This window comes from Pelodiscus sinensis, chromosome 1 (assembly GCF_049634645.1).
Source record: "Pelodiscus sinensis isolate JC-2024 chromosome 1, ASM4963464v1, whole genome shotgun sequence".
NCBI lineage: Eukaryota > Metazoa > Chordata > Testudines > Trionychidae > Pelodiscus > Pelodiscus sinensis.
Window position 1 is genome coordinate 40,460,630 of NC_134711.1, and position 23,040 is coordinate 40,483,669.

At 47.0% G+C, this 23,040-nt stretch overlaps 1 protein-coding gene across 2 annotated transcripts in view; it reads right to left on the reverse strand.

The window, feature by feature from the left end:
* Positions 1-17,590: 17,590 nt before the first annotated feature.
* The window catches only part of LOC102458526 (hyaluronidase 4), a 34,043-nt gene continuing 28,593 nt past the window's right edge, over positions 17,591-23,040 (reverse strand). For both annotated transcript variants that reach the window (XM_006122595.4, XM_075928521.1), the window contains exon 4: positions 17,591-22,600. In XM_006122595.4, the coding sequence (XP_006122657.1) occupies positions 22,172-22,600 (429 nt within the window). In that variant the 3' untranslated portion in view covers positions 17,591-22,171. The remainder of the gene's footprint in view (positions 22,601-23,040) is intronic.

Sequence of the window (23,040 nt, forward strand, 5' to 3'; positions counted from 1 at the left end):
TACACACTGCAGAGCTCTTATGGAAGGCTAGCTCTGTAAGAGACTAGCTCTCTCATTTTAGTCAACTAGGCCAACATGATCAAACCTAATAGTTTGAAGTTAGTTTCCTAAATCTATATTTGCATCTAGCAACAATGTTGTTGGCATGAGGCAGTAGCTTAAATGTCTGATAGGAGCATATGTACAACTTTTTTGCTTCCACCAGCTTTATGCTGCTGGGATTTCAGTGATGCCAATGACTGGTATGGTCTCTGGCAGGAGCTAGAACAGTCTGGAAATGTCTCTGACTTATGTCCAAGCTGACCCAAGCTATGTTCAGCAGCTTCCCTCTCCAGCCCCAGGCTCCCACTGCTTATGTAGTGCCGACAGGCAGAACGAAACCTGGGACCCTTGGAGCTTAGTGCATGAGCCACTATAGCTTGAGCTAACAACCAGCTGGTTTTCAGCTAAGGCTGAAAGCTCACTCATTCTTTCTCTCTGTAAATAGTTTAAGTGCCACTACCTAGGCTAGTACAGCACACCCAGGAGGTGTGTGGGTTACACTGACCCCAAACATTCCTCTATCTCATAGGCAGTACAGTGTGTAAGATAAGAGGCACAATCATGAGATTGCATGGCTACGTCTATACTACGAGTTTTCTCGGCAAAAAATATGCTAACGAGCCCCGTTTTTCTGCAAGATCAGAATACCTCCTTTTTTGGGCATAAGGATTTTGCAGAAAAAGGGTTTTTTGCGCAAAAAGAAAATGTCCGCACTGCTTGTTTTTGCACAAAAACCCCAGTGCAAGAACGGATTGACAGAAAATATGCAAATGAGATTGTGACTCATGCAAATGAGTCCCTCGTTAGCATATTTTTTTCTGAGCCAACTCGTAGATGTAGCCCATGTGCAGTCTTCACATGGATCAATGACTTGTTAAATGACGGGGGAAAGGTAGAATAAATAGTCAGTCTCAGAAAAGAGAGAGGAAAACTAGAGGGTTCCCCCAAGAATTTGTGCTGGGGCCAGTATCATTCAACATTTTCATAACTGATATGGAAAGGGTGGTAGACAGTAAGGTGGCAAAATGTTCAGACAATACAAAATTGCAATAGTTAAATCCCAAGCAGATGGGGAAGAGTTACTAACAGATCATTCAACATACTGAGTGACCAGACAACAATTTGTCAGATGAAATTTAGAGTAATGCACATCGAAAAATACAATCCCAGCTATACAGCCAAAATGATGGGGTCCATATTAGCTGTTACCATTCCCAAAAGAGATCTTGGAGTCACTGTGGATTGTTTTCTAAAAGCATCTGTTCAATGTGCAGTGGCAGTCAAAAAAGCAATGTTAGGAACCATAAGAAAAGAGATAGATAATATGACAGCCACATCTTATTTTGGTGATAGCACTGCAATTTTCAGTGGATTTCTGTTTGTTTTGCTGTCCTACCATTTTTACTTACAGCATATTGAACTATGTTGAATCAATTGCCTTAAAATAGTTTTCCCATTTGTTTGTGTTCTTGTTCCTAGTTACATAAAAATCACACAAGCAAATCTTGCTCCCAACATGGTCTTTGGCAGAAATTAAATGGAAATTGATCACCGTTTAACTGTAACAAGCTGATTTTTCTCTCACTTAACCAGTATAAAACTGGTATGAGTCATTTGACTCCTGCAGACTTATTCTTGATTTGCACCAATATCAGAACAGAATGAGGTCTGAAAACTTTGAATAATTCAGAATGCACTCCCTGTGCATGTTGGGATGATTATAGCTTACATCCCAACTCAGCAGCCTTGGAGGACATTCGTTTCTTCCTATTCCAACAGAGAAAATGTAGCTTGCAGATTTGGTCCCACCTGCTGCATGCTGCATTAACACTAAATATTATTGTTGAGAGAAATGTAACAATTCCACTTTGTCATCTGAAGGGATTATAGTAATTATTTTGAACCTGAAATCATGTAAACCGCTGTAAGCCTATGTACAGAATTTACTCTTGGATTTTTTTTTGAGCAAATCTATGAAGCTATCCCAGTTGTTTGCACATCCGCTATGCATCCATACTGTCCATGCCTCTTTAAAGTACTTGAGTAGAAACATGGAGAAAGATATTAAAGAATCAGGGACTGCTTCTGGCCAGCCTCTGAGTGCCTGGTGACTGAAGAAAGGAACTGTATGGTGCCAGGCTAAGGAGAAAAAAAAAAGTGTAGATCAAATCCCATGAATTTCAGAGGGATTACTCTAGGTAAAGGTACTACTCAACACAAGTAAGTATGGCAGAACCTGGCTTTACATGAGGAAAATCTGGTGTGACTTTCTTAGTTATTGATTGGCAAATGAAGAAAAAAAAGATCAACAGCAAGCACATAGAAAGAGGGAGAAAAAAAGAGATATATTACAGTTCATGCTTTATAAAGCCAGGATCTGAAGAGACCCTTAAAAGAATTTCAGTTAATAATCTGCCATCTGTTTGACTGAAAGTTTGTTGTTAAGATGGAAACTGACTCTATTCAACTTTAAAAGTTGCTCACACACTAAGGCTGTGTCCAGACTCCATGCCTCCGTCGACGGAGGCATGTAGATTAGCCAGCTCGGAAGAGGGAAATGAAGCCGCGATTAAAATAATCGCGGCTTCATTTAAATTTAAATGGCTGCCCCGATCTGCCGATCAGCTGTTTGTCGGCAGATCGGGAGAGTCTGGACGCGATGCCCCGACAAAGAAGCCTTTCTTCATCGACACAGGTAAACCTGGTTTCACGAGGCTTACCTGTGTCGATGAAGAAAGGCTTCTTTGTCGGGGCATCGCGTCCAGACTCTCCCGATCTGCCGACAAACAGCTGATCGGCAGATCGGGGCAGCCATTTAAATTTAAATGAAGCCGCGATTATTTTAATCGCGGCTTCATTTCCCTCTTCCGAGCTGGCTAATCTACATGCCTCCGTCGACGGAGGCATGGAGTCTGGACACAGCCTAAATGACTTTGGTATTAAGGGGAGTGTAACAGGAGTGATTCACCACCAGAGCACCTCCTGCTGGTCACTCTGGGAATTGGCTTCTTGGTGCTGGAGCACCCCCTTCTGTCTAGTGTCTCCCCATGTCTCTGCCTGTTGGGGTTCTCCCCCTCTGGAAACCCCTAACCCCCATGCCCTCCTTGCCTCAGTGGCCCACTGCCAGTCTTCATCTAGCCCCTTACCTCAGGGGCAAACTGCTGTCTGCACTAGCCACTTATCATTGAGTAGATATGCTGCCTTTGCCTACAACGATGGCTCTCTGCAGACCTAGTAGTTTCATGCCTTGCTTCAGGCCCTGCAGCCTGGGAATTTGCTTGGCAGAGCTTCCCCAGCTCTGTGGTACTTTCCCCAGCCCTGCTCTAACTACAGCCAAAGTATTCTCAGGCCTTATCTCCAGAAGCACTCAGCTTCCCTAGCAACCAGTCCCTCCTGCTCCTCAGCCAGAGCCAAGAGTGTGCCTGTCTCCATGTCTCCCCAAGCCTTTATTTATACACCCTTCAGCTGAGCCCTAAATGGCTCGTACTGCCACAGCTGCTGGCTCCACAGCTCCACTGCTTCAGCCTTCTCCCAATGTGGGGCAGATGCCCTGTCACAGGCGCTATGTCTATATAATGGGGCTTTATTGGAAAAAGGTACACAAATTGCACTCTGCAATTTTCATATCCTTTTCTGATAGTTTTGTCAGAAGAGGCTTTTCTGAAATTTGGCCCGAATTCAGTGGGCCAAATTTTGGGAAAAAACCCTCTTTTGAAAGAGCCCTTTTTCCTTGTGGGAAGAGGAAGACAGGGCTTCCAAAAGAGTGTGTCTGCTCTTCGGCAAAATAAAAAGCAGAAGAGCAGATGTGTTCCTTGGACGTGGTGGAATTTTTCTGGGATAATCCTGGAAAAACCCTGTAGTCTAGACATAGCCAGAGAGTAAAGGAAGAGAAAGCATAGTGTGTGCCTTCTTTAAACAAATGTGATAGTACAGTACTATGAGGTAATTCTATAGTTTTGCTTAACCTTAAGAACAGAAAAGTCCATTTTATAAGGAAAAATGCTCAGATAAATATGAATTTACCATAAAATAGACTGCCATTATGGAAGCACATCAGAAAATACTAAAATATTGTCATTTGGGGCCCATACAGTTCTCCTTATTTTTAGATTGTCAGGTGTTTTTAGATTCCTGTGAAGTTACATAACACACATAATCTGAGTCTGAGTATAAACCCTAAATGCCATATAAGATTATGTAGCTGTACTCATGATGGAAAAAAAACAAAAGCATCACTGTGCCAACTGTCCTCCTATGTCAAATTTTTTAAAAATCCAATTGTTCCACTTAAATAAAATAGTCACTGAATCAGAAAGCAAAGACATCGTTTGAAAACATGAAGTTTAACTGTAAGTGCATTTTTTTATTACTTATACTAATTTCCACAAAAACAGACTACTTGATTTAATCTTATTGGACAAATCCAGACATTGGGATTTTTGAGAGGCCTGGATTTTTGCCTTTGAGAAACCTTATTGCATCCAGGCTGTGTCATTCTTCAAAACATACAGAACTACCATTTCCAATTTCTTTTCTGGATGATCTGTGCTTGCAAATAGTCCCACTTTCTGAGCCTGACATAGATTGACAGGAAACTGCTTTTCTTGTTATGTAAAAAAACTATGTTCTAGCAGCCATGGCTTCATAAATGCATCAAAGTTCATATAGGCAATATACTCTAGAAATGTCTCATTAATCAAAGTTTGATGATGTAATTCTAGTGAGAGTAAACAATCCCACTTCTCTGGAAGCACTAGTGCATTTTAATATTTTTAATTGAAATACAATTAATGAACACTATGACTTCTTTTTACTAGGGATTATTGAATAGAAATTTCTTGCACACACACTTACCTGCATGTGCAATGTCATGACTCATAATTGATCTGAGCAGGCATTCTATTGAATTCACATTTTTGTTTTCTTTAAGATCTCTTTGTGTTATCTAACCACATTATTCCTACTTTCCTCCCTTTCATTTCCACATACCACAGTAATGAGGAAAAAGTGGATGAAATGTAGAAATGATGGGCATGAAATTGAAACAAGCCATTCCAATCTCTGGACCATATACAGTAAAACTCCATTAGTCCGGCATCCAATGCTCCGGGACTCCTGATGGTCCGGCACCATCAGGAACCCGGAAGTGCTGGGGCAGCCGGACAGGCTTCCCCCATTCAGCTGCTGCTGAAACTGACCAGCAGCTGAATCGGGGAAGCCGGGAGCAGAGCAGCTGGGGTGCTGCCAGGTTGGTCTCATAGCGCTGCCCCTCGGGGCTGCGGGACCAACCTGACAGCACCCCAGCTGCTCTTGGGGACGCCTGGGGCAGAGCAGCTGGAGTGCTGCCGGGTTGGTCCCGCAGCGCCAAAGGACGGCGCTGCGGGACCAACCCGGCAGGACCCCAGCTGTTCTGCCCCAGGGGTCCCCGATTCAGCCGCTGCTGAAACAGATCAGCGGCTGATTCCAGGAAGCCCGGGGCAGAGCTGATCTGCCCCGGGCTTCCTGGAATCAGCTGCTGATCTGTTTCAGCAGTGGCTGAATCGGGGACCCCTGGGGCAGAGCAGCTGGGGTCCTGCCGGGATGGTCCCGCAGCGCCAAAGGACGGCGCTGCGGGACCAACCCGGCAGGACCCCAGCTGCTCTGCCCCAGGCGTCCCCAAGAGCAGCTGGGGTGCTGCCGGGTTGGTCCCGCAGCCCCGAGGGGCAGCGCTACGGGTCCAACCGGGCAGTACCCAGCTGCTCTGTCCCAGGCATCCCCAAGAGCAGCTGGAGTGCTGCTGGGTTGGGGCCGTAGCGCCGCCCCTCGGCGCTGTGGGACCAAACCGGCAGCACCCCAGCTGCTCTATTGCAGGCATCCCCGATTCAGCTGCTGCTGAATCTGACCAGCAGCGGCTGAATCAGGGACGCCTGGGGCAGAGCCAGACTATCGTAAGGGGGGGTTATGAGGGGTCTGGGGTGGCATCCCCTCCCACCCCACTCCAGACCCCTCATAGCCCCCCCTTCTGATAGTCCGGCATATTTGATAATCCGGCACCCCCTGGGTCCTAAAGGTGCCGGATTATCGGAAGTTTACTGTACATGTATTAGACATGGCACTACAAGGAATTTAACTGACCATTTTCAAACCTGCTCGCAGCTGCATGACTTACAGTACATTCATAATCTGAGCAAAGCATAAATCCCATATTATCAAAAATAAAAAGCAGCTCATTAAAATAATCTACTTTTCATGATTATCACACAAATAGTGCTAGTAACAATTCAGACTTCATGGCTTTAGTGTAAGTCTCACTACCAGACATGGAAAAGAACCAGTTTAGAGCACTGGACATAATCGTGGGACAAATTATTCCCTTGGGTCACTCTGTTGACCTCAATGGAAGTTTAGAATGCATGGTAGTAGGCCTCCATTGTGTATTACATCTGACCTACCCCTTTCTGTTTGTGAGTGATAATTGTGTTTATTCTGTTTTGGGAGTTTGGGGGACACAAAAAATGCAGGACCAGGCCTAGGACTGTTCAGTGCTCGAAAAAAAGGCTCACCAATAATGGAATATAGGACTGGATAACACATATTTGTGTTGCTTAAATATCACACATACAGTTTATAAAAAAGATAGGGAGAAGGAATAATTTAAAAAATTTCAACTTCCTAAAATACAAGTGTACAAGGACAGCAAACACAGGTAATCTGAACATATGATATTGCTAGCCCTTTCGTCTGAGGTAGCAGATACCAGGCCTTGAAGATCAGCTTCCTGTTGGAGGAGAAACTGGGGATATGAAGTCCAGGCATATTCATTATAAAACTTGTTTATTATACTATATAGATACCAGTCCTGCAACTAAGGTGGCAGAAACACATGGCTTCCAGAAAATTCCTTCTTTTAGGAATCTCAGACAAAACCCTTATGCCCAGGGAGAAACTATTCCTAATCATTTATTTAGAAAGATGAAGGCAAAGAGGAACCTGCCCTGTGGCTTGTGAGAACTCCTCCCAAAATACTATACCACAACACAAAGAACAATGAAGCATTTCTTCAAAGACTGAACAGTGTGCACATGCTAAGACAAAGAACTTGTAAGAATACTTGCAACAGCATCTCTGGTGACTCTGACCATAACAATTCTAGTGTTATAAAATAGCTTGGATGAAAGCTGTAATTTGACTGGATTGTGAAATCTTACTACTTCCTGTTATTATTTGTATGATAGTACCTGGATTCTGGCTTGATCAGAAGTACGGCAAGAAAGCAGCAGTGCAACCATAAAGAACAAATATTGATGAGTTAATATATGCATGATAATGCATAGATTACAACCATGTTGTGGGGACATCAATGAACTAATAAAAAGGTGAAAAGACCCCCTTATCCTCCAGAAGGTTGGGTTTTTGCAAGAAAGGCTACTCACATGTTATGTCTGCGTCAGGTCCAACTCGTATCAGCAAGGACAGAGGCATGCATAACAGGGCAAAAACATTAACCAAACATCTTGAAATTCCAAAGAAAATTTACTTTGAATTTACTGTTAGTTTTAAGTACATAGTTTTCGATAGGAGATAGGTGTTTGTGATGGGGCGAGGCAGCCTTGCACTGAACTCGAAGGGCCCAGCCAGGGTTACCTGGCTGCAGAGGCCCCTCCCCCACAGCCCTACCGAGTATGCCCAGGCTGTAGCTCCACTATAAAAGCCTGGGGAAGGACTCAGTCTGGAGGTCAGCTGGAGGAGAAGGACCTGCAAAGGGAACACCTGCCCAGCTGTTGCCCGAGACTCCAGGAGAGGCCGGACCGGGCGCGGAGGCGAGCGGGTGTGACCCACGGACTGCCTGCCGAGGAGATGCCAGCCCGAATGTCGCAGCAAGCTGGGGGTATGTCTACACTAGAAAGTTAGTTCGAACTAACAGACGTTAGTTCGAACTAACTTTCATAGGCGCTACACTAGCGCTCCGTTAGTTCGAACTTAATTCGAACTAATGGAGCACTTAGTTCGAACTAGGTAAACCTCATTTTACGAGGACTAACGCCTAGTTCGAACTAGCTAGTTCGAACTAAGGGCTGTGTAGCCCTTTAGTTCGAACTAGTGTTGTACCAAATAAAAGCAAGCAGGATCTTATGAGGGGGATAAGGCAAAAAGCCACATTTATTGTAGAGATAATAATAAAAAAATAAAGAAAAGATAGAAGCAAACAACGTTGTTTAACTACTTATTCCTAACACTACTTAACCCTTATACACTTTTATATATAACCATTCATTCATACATCCATTCATTCAAGTTTTGTGTATAGTTACCAGCCTGGAAGTTGCTTGTGACAGAATACTGGCCAGGTACTCTGTACACAAGTGATAGTAGTGGGGAGCGAAGTCCTGATCAGATGCGCATCTGAAGCTCCTGGTGGGCTGGCAGCAGAACCTTGGACTTTGATTCCATAGTTTTTTAGTCCAGTTCTTATAGGAATTTTTTCCTATGCCAGTCTATGGAAATTGCTGCATCATGCTGAGGTCTCCAGGGTGGCTGCCAGGTGCTCGTCAGTGATTTCATCGGGTGGACCTCCAGTTTCTCCACTTGACACCTTTTGGTTGCACTGGCACCTGACGCCTTCTTCAGCCTTTTGTTGCTGTATTCTCAGGCTGGCACCTCTCAGAGCCATTCATTCATCATCCAAGCACTCTCTCATACATTCATACAGTATTTTGTATAATAATAAAAGTTGTAGTTACAGAAAGTTTCTGGGTGGTATTGCTTAAAACATTCTCTGAGTGCTGAATAAAGTTACAATGTTTTAAAGAGAACAGGCGTGAATTATGTAACAATGCCCTTAGTTAATTACAGGGCTTGGCTCCCATAGCAGAGTTAGTGGCTTGACAATGCATCCTTACAATGTATCTCTGCAATGTCAATTGCAAGCAGCCCCTTGATTATATTCTTAACAGTTCTAAGTTACATGACCTAATACATTATATTCTAAAGGGGCAATAATAATAATAAATCTAAACATTTAACAAACTAATAAGAATAAGAATAAGAATAAGAATAAGAATAAGAATAAGAATAAGAATAATACGAATTAATAATAAATCTAAACACTTTAAGTTGTGGGGAACAAATTATGGGGGGTCACTTCCATTTGGAGGAATTATTTTCAATACATTAATATGTTATCCCTACACTAGTGGGAGGCTAAGGCTTCCCAGGTTTCCCTGGTGGCCACTCTGGCCAACACCAGGGAAACTCTATTGCCCCCCTCCCGACCCCGGAGCCCTTAAAGGGCGACGGGCTGGCTACTCACTTTGTGCCAGTTGCAAGGCTGCAAGCACCCGTGCCTGCACAGCCTGCACCTGCCACACAATGAGCCAGCCATCCGAGGGCTCCCAGCCCTCCACTGCTCCCCAGGACCAGCCTGGCGGCTCCCGGGAGCCTGCCCGGGGGCGCAAAAGGCGGGGGCCCGCCTGGTCAAGTGCGGAGATCGTGGACCTCATCGAGGTTTGGGGGGAAGCCTCCAATGTCCACGATCTCCGCACTAGCCACCGGAACGCGGCCGTCTATGGACGCATGGCTGCCAGCCTGGCCGCCAGGGGCCACCAGCGCAGCCGGGAGGAGGTGCGCTGCAAAATAAAGGACTTGCGGCAGTCCTACTCCCGGGCCTGCCTGCCAGGGGCCGACCCGGAGGCCTGCCCCCACTTCCATGCCCTGGACCGCATCCTGGGGCCTCATGCCGTCCCTGCCCCCCGGGACGTGATTGACCCCGGGGCAGAGGGACCGCTCCTGGAGACGGAGGAGGAGGAAGAGGGCTCTGAGAGCCAGGAGCCTGCCACCAGCCTGCCAAGGACCCGGGACCCCCGAGGCACGCCACAGACCCGCTCGCCTGCATCGTCAGAGGCCGGGGAGGCGTCCACCTGTGAGTACCCTCGTGTTCCCCTTATGTGTACGGGGGGCTGGGGCGAGAGGGAGCCCCGGCACCGTGCGCCTGGGCCTTGCCCACCACAGAGCAGCAGCTGGGGATCCTGCAGGGGCCCTGGCCTTGCAGAGGGGAGCTGGGTTTCACACACCTGGGCCCCTGGGGAAATTGACCGCTGGTCTTCTTGCACCACAGCTGCAGCACCTGGGCCTGCAGGGCGCACCACACCGCCTGCAGCAGCCGCCCGCGCCCGGGCAAGCAGGACAGCCAGGAACCAGGAGGACTACCAGAGGCGGCATCTCCGGTTCCTGGACCGACAGCTCCGTCTCCAGGACCACTGGGTCCAGGAGGACCTCAGGCTGCGCCGGAGGAGTCTGGAGGCCCTGGAGGAGCAGGGCCGTACCCTGCGAGGCCACCTCCAGAGCCTGCTGGACCGCTTTCCATTTCCTCCTCCCCCTGCTCCCCCTCTTGCTCCCCCTCTTGCTCCCCCTGCTCCCCCTGCTCCTCCTGCTTCCGCTCCTGCTTCCGCTCCTGCTTCCTCCACACCCCCTGTCCCCTCTGCCCCCCCCTCCACAACCATTCCCCATCGACGCCCCCGGACCCGCAGTGTGGCGAGATGGGAGAGGCAGCCGGACTCCCACCCCTGAGCTTTCCTTTCCCTTCCTCCCTTCCCTCCCCTCCCCTTCCAGCTCCCTCGTCCCAGGTTTCCCCCTCCCTTCTCCCACCTTCATTCCTCCCTCCCCCCACCCCAGTTCTGTGAAATAAACAGATGTTTTTGTTTGAAAAACAGGTGTCTTTATTTGACAGTAGGTAGGGAGGGGAAAGGGGAAGGGGGGAGGTAGGGTGGAAGAAGGCCCCGGTGGGGCATGCAGGGAGAGGTCAGTCCTCCTCCTCCTCCACCTGGAAGCTCTCCCGCAGGGCTTCCCGGATCCGGATGGCCCCCCGCTGGGCTTCCCGGACGGCGGCGGTGCGGGGCTGACCATAGTGTCCAGCCATGCGGTCAGCCTCAGCCATCCAGGCTGGCAGGAAAGCCTCCCCCTTCCGCTCACACTAATTGTGGAGCACACAACATGACGCCACCACGGGAGGGATGTTGTGCTCGGCCAGGTCCAGACGGGTGAGGAGGCATCGAAAGCGGGCTTTCAGTCGCCCGAAGGCCCCCTCCACCACGATGCGGGCCCTGCTCAGCCTGGCATTGAAGGCCTGGCGGGAGGGATTGAGGTGCCCCGTGTAGGGCTTCATGAGCCAGGGCTGCAGTGGGTAGGCGGCATCCCCCACCAGGCAGACGGGCATGTCCACGTCCCCGACCCTGATGTGGCGGTCGGGGAAGAAGGTCCCGTCCTGCAGCCGCTGGCACACGGAGGAGTTCCGGTACACCCGTGCGTCGTGTGCTTTGCCGGACCAGCCCACATTTATGTCCGTGAACTGTCCCCGGTGGTCACACACGGCCTGCAGGATGACGGAGAAGTACCCCTTGCGGTTCACGTAACGGGACGCCTGGTGTTCCGGGGCACGGATGGGGATGTGCGTCCCGTCAATGGCCCCCCCGCAGTTGGGGAAGCCGAGGGCGCCGAATCCCCGGATGACGGCGTCCGGGTCGGCGAGGCGGACCACCCTGCGGAGCAGCACCCGGTTGATGGCCTTGACCACCTGCAGAGAGAGACACAGCAAAGCGCCAATCAGTGGGGCGCCCGGGTGGCTGGGAGTGTGCGTGTCCTGGCAGTGCCCCGCGCCCCACTCCCGGAAGCAACCCCCCTGGCGGCGTGTAGTACGGCCGGGACAGACCAACCCCTCCGGTGCGGGGCGCTTTCGCCTCCTCCCGCCCCCCCCCTTTGTCCCTGGGGCGGCCCATCCCCTCCTCGCAGCCCCCCTCCCCCCCGGCTCGGTGGCCGACGAGCGCCATACCTGCATGAGCACCGCTCCGACGGTGGTTCTCCCCACGCCGAACTGGTTCCCGACGGATTGGTAGCTGTCCGGCGTGGAGAGCTTCCATAGGGCGATGGCCACCCGCTTCTGGAGGGGGATGGCGGGTCTCATGCGAGTGTCCCTTCTTTGCAGGGCAGGGGCGAGCCACTCGCAGAGCTCCAGGAAGGTGTCCCTCCTCATCCTAAAGTTCTGGGTCCACTGTCAGTCGTCCCAGCGCTCCAGGACGATGCGGTCCCACCAGTCGCTGCTGGTGTCCAGACGCCAGATGCGGCGGGGCACGCCGGTGCCAGGGCACCGCCGCGGCTCCTCCACAGCCCCCAGGGTGGCCAGGCGGAGAGGCAGGGGGCTGACGTTCCCCAGGTGGTGCCAGGCAGCCTCGAGCCATTGCTGGCAGGCTTGCAGCAGCAAGTCCAGAACGTGCACCAGAAGGTGCAGGGCGAGCCGTGGCTCCATGTTGCCACCTGCGGTGGTCCCCCCCGAAGGGAAGCACCGACACAGACGGGCACAGAGACCGACGCTTTGCTGTCCCTCGGCGAGGTTGGCAAGCAAGCAGGAAAAGCTGAGAACCGGCTGTCCAGGGGGGTCCCTTTAAGCACGAGCCTCAGATAGCCTCAGACAGCAGCCACACAAAGCAACTGCTGACCTGATGCCCTGCCAGAACCAGTTTCAGCTGCCCTTAAATGCCCCCCTGCGTCCAATCAGTGTGGACGCGCTAGTTCGAACTAGCAAAACGCTAGTTCGAACTAGTTTTTAGTTCTAGATGCGTTAGTTCGAACTAGCTTAGTTCGAATTAACTAATTCGAACTAAGTTAGTTCGAACTAGCGCTGTAGTGTAGATGTACCCTGGGTGAGTACAGGGGAAGGAACCCCAGGGAACCAGGTAGGAAGTGGCCCAGGGCAGGAGCAGGATCCTCCTATCCCGCCCAGAAAACCTCGGTGTGTTTCGGCCGGATTGCCCCGCCGAGGGAGTGACCCACTACCCGGTCACTCACAGGGCCCTGGGCCGGGACCCGGTGGAGTAGGGTGGGCCTGGGTCCCCCTACCTGGGGTGCGTCCTTGCTACAACCCTAAACTGTGTTCTGGACTCAGGCCAGAGGGCCTTGGACTTGACAGGATAGGTGGGAGGGGCCCGCCACAGCGTTTAAATACTATTAAATATCTGGGCCTCAGTCCTTGTCAAGTCTCACATTAATTTAAGATAAAAGAACATGGAGATACTTCTGGCCAAGAAATTCATCTTTCCTACCCTTAAAGAGCCAGAGCAAGAAAGTTCAACAAATGCCTGTCAAAATTGTGGTCCCAGCACAAAAGAGGAGAAAAAGAAGGATAATGGCTTTACCTCCTATGACACTTCCCCCCATATTTGTATGGAAATATGTTTTTAACATGACTCAAATATGCACCATGCAAAATGGGGCAAGTAACCTACCACTCAAGAGCCTGTGATTCCCTGAATGTGTGTATTCTATTTGTGTGCATGTATCATTCTTGTATGTGAAGTTAGATATATGAAGTGTAAACCTGCTTATTAATCTAGAATTTCTAATGAGAGTCATTAGTGGAATTTATGGAACTTAATGGCCTAGTACTCAAGACAACGATCTATAAATAGTTTTATTTTTCCTATAAGCCCAACTGCGGTTGGTTCTACAAAGACATGTGACCATGCCACCTGATACTGGAATCCTTGAATTTGGTATTTTTACATTGGGTTTGTTTCAAAGGGTTTAATCCCAGTGTTCTGTGGCCTCTTATGGACATACAAGATGTGTTATAGTTGTGATGAGTTAGAGTTTCTATCTGTCCCACTTTTGAATTGTGGATAATTGTATGAAATTAGCTCATGAAACTTTTGTCTCATGGAAAACCTGTAGGCCTGTGGAGCCACAATGAGTTAGCAGGTTTGTGTCAGGACTCTGCCAAGCCAGACCTGCATTCAGTGGTTGTTTATTCAAAGTAAAACACCTTTGGCCAATGAGTTGCTGTAGCTGGGGAAGACCCTTCCTCCTCTTGTCTTAAAGGGCAACGGGTTGGAAATAATGGAAAGTTATCAGGAGAGCAAAGGAAGCAAGTGACCCTAGGGAAAAGTAAGTAGTGAAGGGTGTTATACCTTTAGGATATTTTGTTTTGTTCTCCTGTGCTTTACCTGATTAAATATAAAAAGCATAAAGTGAAAGACTAAACAAAGTGTGTGTGTGTGTGTGTGTGCGCGCATGTGTGTTGTCTGTTTCACAATTCCTTGGTGCCCCTGAGAAAATTAATCTGTAAACTAGAAGTTTCACACCTGTTGGGTGGAGTTTTGGGAGAAAGGTGTGTTATGTATTGAGGAGACAGGGGCCTGCACTACATCCCGAGGGGTTAGGTAACTGGACAACAGGTTCCAGCATTTGGAGGGGATGCCAGATAGAAGGTCTGTGCCCTGAGAGTGTGCTTAGGAAGCCAGATATTAGGGCAGTAGCTGAACTCCATTTGGGCTCCAGAACTCAGAGGATCCAGCGCACAGAGGATTAGATTCCCTTCACAGCAGTCCTCCCTCATGAGTGACCAGGAGATGGCTCACTGTCTAAATCAGGGGTTCCCAAATTTTTTGACACGGGGACCAGTAAATCTATTCACGAACTTTTGGAGGATGGGTAACGTTCATTTGCATATTTGCATATTCATTAATCAAATGATGAATATTCAAATAAGTTGTTTCTGGTCCTCCCAAAAACCCCAGTGCCAGCTTTAGCAAAGCTTTTGATATGGTCACCCACAATATTCTTGCCAGCAAGTTAAGTAATATGGATTGGATAAATGGACTGTAAGACAGACAGAAAGCTGGTTAGACCAGGGTTTCCAAAACTTTTTACTTTAGTTGGAACCCTTTTTTTTCAGTACTGTTTTTTGCAGCCCAAAAATATAAACACATAAAAAACAAACTGAGAAAATACCAGACACATAACATCTGGTATTTTCTCATTAGATATTTTCTCATTAGGTAAGTTGAATTATTACTAGATGTATCAGTTTGTAGTTTCGAACTGCCTGGCTGGTAAATGTGCTCAGGCTGCATGAGTGTGTCTACCAGCCAGACAGTTCACAACTACTCGAGGGGTGTGTGTGTGGGGGGGGGGACAATAGAATCTCCGGGCCAGACTAACTCCTACTTTGTGGGGGGGAGGCGGGAAGGGGGGCAGTGCCCCAAGATCTACATATCGCCGGGTCAGTCCCACTTCCCGCAGGCTGATTCATTCCTCCCCCCGCTGCACCTCTGTCCAGCCCCACTTCCCCCAACCCCCTCCCAGGCAGCCAGTTCTCCCCCGCTTCTCTTCCCAATCTTCCTTGGCCAGCCCCGCTGCCCGCGTCCACCCCTCTTTTCGGTGGCCACTTCTCTCCCCCCCCCACACACACATCTTCCCCGGCCAGCTCCCTGCCCCCATCCTCGCGCCCTCCCCCCCCCCCAGCAGCCCTGCTTCCACCATCCCCCCCCCCAATCTCCCCAGCCTGCCCTGATTCCCCAGTCCAGTGCTGCTTCTGGTGGCTGGCTCTCCCTTCCTCCTCCTCCTCCATCCCCCCCTCCCACACACCTCCCCTAGCTAGGACTCTGCTAGGAGCCGGAACATCTGGCTGCAGACTCCGCCCAGGCCGGCAGAGGGCTTAGAGGACCCGACACCACACGGGCACTCCGGGAGCGCAGAACGCTCCGGCAACCACTCTGAGGCTCGGTAGTTTTTTCCTGTGGCCTAGTACCGGGCTGCAGCCCATAGTTTGGGAAACTCTGGCCTAGTGAGATTGCAGAATCTCCATCACTGGAGATATTTAAGACCAGGTTAAACAGACACCTGTCAGGGATGAGCTAGGGCAACTCAACTTTGGAAGCCCCAGGGGCCACACTGATACTTACAGAACATGCTGAGGGCCTCAACTTAAGTGTGGTTGCATATGCAAGCAAATATCTCTCTCACTGACAGGCATGCATACAGAGATTAAGGCAAGACTACACAACACACGGGGGGGGGGGGGGTGGCTCCGCTTAAGTCAGCTCTGCTGATATTAATAAAATACAATATTTACCCGATTTCTACCCATGTGACAGCACTTTTCATGAGCAATGACAGTCCAAGAATTTAACTACTAAAACACATATCAACAGAAGATCATTACACTGACTACTTTTTTTGTGTCAGCTCCCACTCACCGGCCATGTGTTGATCCCCACATAAACCCAAACTGCACCACGGGACACAAACAAATTGGTATGCTGCCCACAGCCAAGTTATTAATAAATATTTTACAAACCTTTATCTTTTCTCTCTGCTGCCATGTCTCCTCTCCTTGCTCCATCATCTCCCCTGGTGCCTGCTGTCCCCCAACTCCTCACTCTCCTCTGCTGCCCTGACTCCTGCCCTTCTCACTGCCCTCAGCCCTCCTTTGACCTTCCCCCTCCACCAGCCCTTCTCTTGTCCCTTGGTGCCTTCCCCTCCCCCCGGCCAAGCCCCTTCTCCTTCCACCCCTCCTCCCGCCACCCAAGCCCCCCACTGCCACCTCCCCTCACCTCCTGTCCTCCCCCCGCCTCCGCCCAAGCCCCCTGTTGCCACCTCTCCTCCCAGCCGCCGCTGCACAAGCCCGTTCCCTACCTTCTGCCTTCCACGTTGCAGGACCGGAGGCTGTGCTCCGGCCCCGGAGGCCGAACCCGGAGCCATGTGCCTCCAAAGAGTTTTAAAACCCCGGGCTGTGATGTCACATCATGCCTGGGCATCCTCCCCGCCCACGTGCAATGCCGCATATGGGCAGCAGCAGGTGGCAAAGAGGAGCCGCACATAGTAGGGATGGTCCGGAGCCAAGAGCGACGCTCTGGGGGTGGAGTGGGAGGATGCGCAGGGGGATCAGGGGCCCAGTCCAGGCAGAGCCAGGGGAGAAACCCAGCCCCACATATTGGTGGAGCAGGGCCCCAGGCTCTGTAACTCACCAGCACTTCCGGGTTCAGGGGCACGGGGCCCGATTCAACCAAATCGGCCTAAGGCCGGATCTGCCGGCAGCCACCAGGCATGCTGAGGCCCAGTATTTTTTTCCCGCAGCCCGGTACCGGGCCGCAGCCCATAGTTTGTGAAACACTGATCTAAATGACTCATAATTATAAAATCCTTTTTCTATGCAAGGAAATCTACTAAGCTTACTAATCAAAATATAAAATTCAGATCTGTACAACCACATTCGGTTATCTGTTCAGTTCCATTGATGATAGTAAAGAAGTTAAAATCCCAGACCAAATTCTGCTGGCAGCAACCAGGGAACACAACTGAAGTCAGCTAGGAGAATTTAGCTCACTGTAGTTCATAGTATTATATGGGACATGTCCGCAAAGACTTCAACTTAGTCCCAGAACTTCCGTTGTGCCTGCCTCTGTTCTCTTGGTATAAATCTGGTAAATTCAAATGTAACTTCAATGAGATCAGTGAGCTACACTGCTGCCAAAAGAGTAAATCAAAGCAGAAATGGAGCCTTTGCACCAGACCCTTAGCTGATATAAACTGACCTACCTCCAAGGACATCAGTGGCGCTATGCCAGTTCACACTGAAGATATGGCCATTTAGTTAAAATTCAAGTTTTGCCTGGATCAATACTGGGATTTCAACTCTTCTGTTTATACACGAAGTGCCAAAACTCTTTGCACAGATGATCTTTTGTTAATTTCATTAGTTTCATTTATGCTACGAAATAATGTGTGTATAACATTAAGTATATTATGTATTTAATTCTTATCAACTATATAAATAGAAGAAATATTTTGCAGTATAAAACATGGAAATAAGCTAAAAATAAACACTACAATTTAAGTGACACTTAATATATGCATAAAAATATTAGATTTTTTTTTCTCACCACAACGTGGCTTGGGAAAACAAGCTAGGTTACCCTTCTACAATACAAAATGTCAAATGCAAAAGCAAACCTGTTACTGATGACACGTATTTAACAGAATTAACCTCATTATTTCAAATGAATGTGTTAAAATGAGGTACATGAACATATGCTTTATTTTCTTTTTAACATCAATTAATACTGAACATGAAAATAACTGAAGGACAGTATACAAGAACATTTTAAAAAACACGAAGACTTCTAGGCAAAGTACAAAAGCTTTATTTTTATTACAAATAATAAACTCTCTCTCTCTCAAAAAAAAAAGATTTTTAACATTCTAATTTGCTGTCATCCATTCCAGTTACCTGATACAAAGTAAGAGTTGAGTGGCAAACCTTTATTGTTGCCTTTCACCACAACATATAATTACAGTGGTGACTCAGAACAGTAACACTTCTACTAAATCTCTACTTAATTGAAATCAGTCCCATTTAAGTGTCTTGGTTTAAACTGGCCACTGAAGCCTTAAAATATCTGTTACAATTATGTTATGATCTATATTTTTAACTGGTGCAAATCTGAGCATTGGAGCTTTCACCAGCCAGGATTCTGACTTATATCTTGCAGTAATGATTGAGATAAATTAAGGGAGTACAAAAAACACAGAAGAATTTTATTGTGCTATCTACAAATTAATGGCCTTTAGCTGAGGGCCAAATTCTACCCTTTTTATTCATGTGGAGTAGCACTTTCCCCTGAGAGCAGTATCACTGAATTTAATGGCAGTACTCTTGGAGTTTAATGATACTCAGTGTGAGTAAGGATGGCAAAATCTGGTCAGTAAAAATCAGTGTAAATGCTCAGGCTATGTCTAGACTACATGGCTCTGTCGACGGAGCCATGTCAAATAGTTTATTCGGCATCGGCAAAGAAGCGGAGATTTAAATAATCTCTGCTTCATTAAAATAAAAATGACCGCCATGCTGTGCCGACAGTCAGCTGATCCAGCACAGCGCAGCAGTCTAGATGCGCCGCGGTCGACAAGGGAAGCCTTTGTCGACCACTCCGAGCCGATGCCAAATAAACCAGCATAGCCTCAGACGTAGCCTCTAGACATAGCCTCAGAGCACATCTACAGTACACCGAAGATCTTTACTGCCATGGTCAATCTTCCAGGGTTCGATTTAGCAGGTGTAGTATAGATCCATTAGATCAAACTCAAAGGGCACCCCTGTTGGCACTGGTGCTTCTGCTGCTCACCAGGAGCAAGGGAAGCTGACAGGAGCATTTGCTTCTGTCAGCCTTCCATTGTGTGGACAGCACGGAAATTTACATAGCTGGGGTATTGTATCTTACTACTGCTTTCCCATGTAGTGTAGACCAGGCCTCAGAGTGCTCAGGGCAAAGGAGTGTATACCATATTCTCTCAGATCAAGCACAGGTCTCTCATTATTTCAGTACACACTGCTTTAGGATATACTACATGACCCATCATTTGCATGTTCCAAGAGAAAACAACTTTTATATTGTACCTAGCAAAGCAGTTGAGAGAGAGAGGGAGAGGTTTTTTTTTTTCTTGCTTTTGTCACCCATTTGATCAAGTCGCTTACTTATTACTTTTATTAAAAAAAAAAAAACCTGCTGCATATAAGATAGCATTTTTTCCAAAAATGGATGCATTCCTGTGAGAGAATGGCCCAGTGGCTTATTTTGAATTAATATTTTAAAATACAGTTTCAGCTGAAAACTAGAAATAGTATGATGGGACATTTCTTGGATATTGTATTCACCATTAATTTTTCAGTCATTCTTTACACTGGCCCCATGTAAAAGAGACTCAGGCTACATAGTGCTGAGTCTATCACCTCGATCAGGGCAGAGCTTGTGGGAGATGGGATGTTCCATTTTCTCATTCATTCCTGAAAGAGGGGATGGTTCATGCCCAAAGGGTTTCTGTGGAGGCTGCTCCCCATTTTCTGTTCTCACAGTCATGCAGACTACAAATTTACTAACTCTTTCTGGTGATGAGCAGGGTAAGTGAGTCACAGGAGAACTCTACCAGATATATATGGATTAAGCACAGAGGAAAGTAGGGAAGTCACTAACCAAGAAGCAGTAAGGAGCACTTTGGCTAGAAGGAAGGAAACTGGAAGATCTGACTTCCCAGTAGTCAGGAGGTGGAAAGAGTGGAACTGTACTTCCAAGAAGTCAGCCACTTTTGCCTGGAATATTATAAAGTGCTAATGCCAGCACCTCTCTTGAAGACTGATGGGAACCCCAGTTCTGAATGGATTTTAGAAATGATTTTTAATGACTAAAAGTGGTTAAACTGGGTTATCAGAAATTGCAGACAGACCCACTCTTTAGTCAAACAGCAGCTTGCAAATAAACATGACATATCATGGGAGGTGTTGAAACTCACTGACTTAACATGTGAACTGAAGTATAAGTGAGTACATCTGTTCATATTCCAAATATTTTAATATATGTTTATGAAGAATTCCCTGTACCTTTTCAAATCTTTATATAGAAGCTGCTATACAAGCAGGGACATCCACAAGCTGAAACCAGTCCTGATGCTATGGTATTGTATTCCCAAAACTCTATGGCTGTGTGTACACTGGCCGCTTGCTTTTCCGGAAGAGCAATGACGATCTACTGTAAAATTGTCAGTATTTTTCCGGAAAAACTATGCTGCTCCCATTCGGGCAAAAGTCCTTTTCTGAACAAACTGTTCCGGAAAAGGGCCAGTGTAGACAGCACAGTAGTCTTTTCTGCAAAAAAAGCCCTGATCGAGAAATGACGATCGGGGCTTTTTTCCGGAAAAGCGCGTCTACATTGGCCATGGACGCTTTTCCGGAAAAAGTGCTTTTCCGGAAAAGCATCCTGCAAATGTAGACGTGCTTTTTCTGGAAATACTTATAACGGAAAACTGTTCCGTTTTAAGCATTTCCGGAAAAGGGTGCCAGTGTAGACGTAGCCTACTTGATTGTTTGTGGTTTTAACATAAGAAGAATGCAGACCAAATCTCTGGTCAATGAGAAGATCCTCAGAATTAATGTTTTAAATCTTCCATCTTTTTAAATAAATGATCTTTACATCCTTTTTTTCTGCTTCTCTAGGGACAAATCCTGCAGTCTTTACCCAGCTTTACTTACTTCTCCCTCAAGCAAAACTCCCAGTGGAACAGTGGAGTTTACTGGCTGATTTAGGAATGAGTGACAACGGCAGAAGTGGGAGCAGCAAGAGAGATGCATTAGAAATCTCTTTAACACCCAAGAAAAATTGCTGTCTTGACCAAATAGGATTGGGACTAAGGCCAGGTCTACAATGGCGGACAAAATGGATGTAAAATACGCAACTCCAGCTATATGAATTATATAGTAATAGATATGGAGCTGTGTTAGTCTGGTCTAGCTGACAAACCCCGTTGCCAGCTTTGTCCACATATTCACTCTGCTGATATCATAATTGGACCTAACCAGTTGAGTTATAAAATCAAGAACACATATTCCTGCTCATCCAAAAATATAATTTATGCTATCATGTGCCGACAGTGTCTGTCTGCTATGTACATTGGACAAACATCTCAGACACTTCATCAAAGAATCAATGCACACAACAGATACTAGACAGGTTCACAAAGAAAAACTAGTTTCTTGCCATTTCAACCAGAAAGGGCATTGTCTCAACAACCTGATTACCTGCATCCTGCTTCAAAGACCTTTTAACACCAGACTTGAAAGAGAATCCTCTGAACTGTCATTCATACTTACATTTGACACTTTACACCTAGGTCTTAACAAGGATGCAATTACCTTACCCATTATAAAGATAGCTTCCCCAATTATCACCTCTAATATCATTAGCGCACAGACATTTACCTTCCCGCCCCCCCCCCATCCCGCTTCTGTTCTGAAATTTGATTTGTCCTTTTCATATGTGTTCATTTTTTTTATTGTATCCTTTGGTATATATGGTTGCGCCAATTTTCTTCCACAGTTTGATCTGAGGAAGTGGGTCTGGCCCACGAAAGCTCATCACCTAATAAACTATCTTGTTAGTCTTTAAAGTGCTACATAGTCCTGTTTTATGAATTATGTAGTCAATGTACCTTGCATCAATTTTCTGGGGTGGCCCCACAGCAGGAAGTTTACAGGGGAAACTCTCCCATCAACTTCTCTTACTTCTCGCAACAGTGAGGAGTATCGCAGTTGATGGGGGCACCCTCACTATTTGTTTTAACAGATCTTTACTAGACCCACTAAATTTAACCCCAGAAGATTGACCGCTGGAGTGTCTATCCTTTGGTAAGTGGAGACGTGGCGTTAAATGGAGCAGAATGAATATAAAATAACAAACAGGCTGCAACACTATTTCCTATCTGAATAGAAATCTGCTAAGCAAGGAGATCTGAAGTCTTAATTGCAGTGTTTCTTGCTAACTTGCCAGAAACATTAGTGTAGAATGAGAAAGAGAAAAACCTGTATGGATCCAAATAAGAGAATATTGAGCATTTGATTTTTTGCTCTATTAAACAGAGTGTGAACCCATTGTTCAAATAGACTTTGATCAGGCAGTTCACAAAATATTCCAGTCCAGCCCTGATAACACTGACATGTGAAACTCTGCTTCATGGCCTGTATGTCTTTGGGTCGAGGTTTTCCAGTCACAAAGAATCTTGGACCTTTTTCAGAATGGTGGACCCCAATCTCAAAACTTTTGGGTGACAAGTGCAGATAAGAAGAGGAGCCGCTGATTTTACGGATACATCTCCCATTCTTCTTACACAGAACTTTACTGCAGAGTTTGGCTGCCGACGTCACATTTATGATATAATGTCCTAAGGGGCCATTTATGTATTTTTTCACAATTGAACAGTTCTCCTGTAGGATAACAAGAGTGTGACATGTTAATCGTTAGTCAGTTATGTCCAAGTTACCATCTTTTTGGTAGAATATTAACATAGCTAAACAGATATATTGAGAAATTCTATTGGCCTTACTCATGTGATTAGCCCCTGGGCTTAAGTGAGTCTGCATTTATGGGAAGGCCAGTAAAATATTGACCTTTATTGCTTTTCTGCTTTGGATGCCTAGTAAGAATATATTTAATTGTTTATTAAAAATGAAGTTTGTTAGTGTTTGTTGAAAAGGAATAAAAGTGGCTTTAAACATTTATTGACAAATTGCTTTTGCAGGAGGGATTTCTACACTGATCATCATGACTCCTTTAACTTACTGGACAATTTTTACTGGCGTGTGTGCAATGTGCAAAATTGAAAAATAGCTGTTCGTTTCCTCAGCTCCGTGTTAGGTTACTGAAT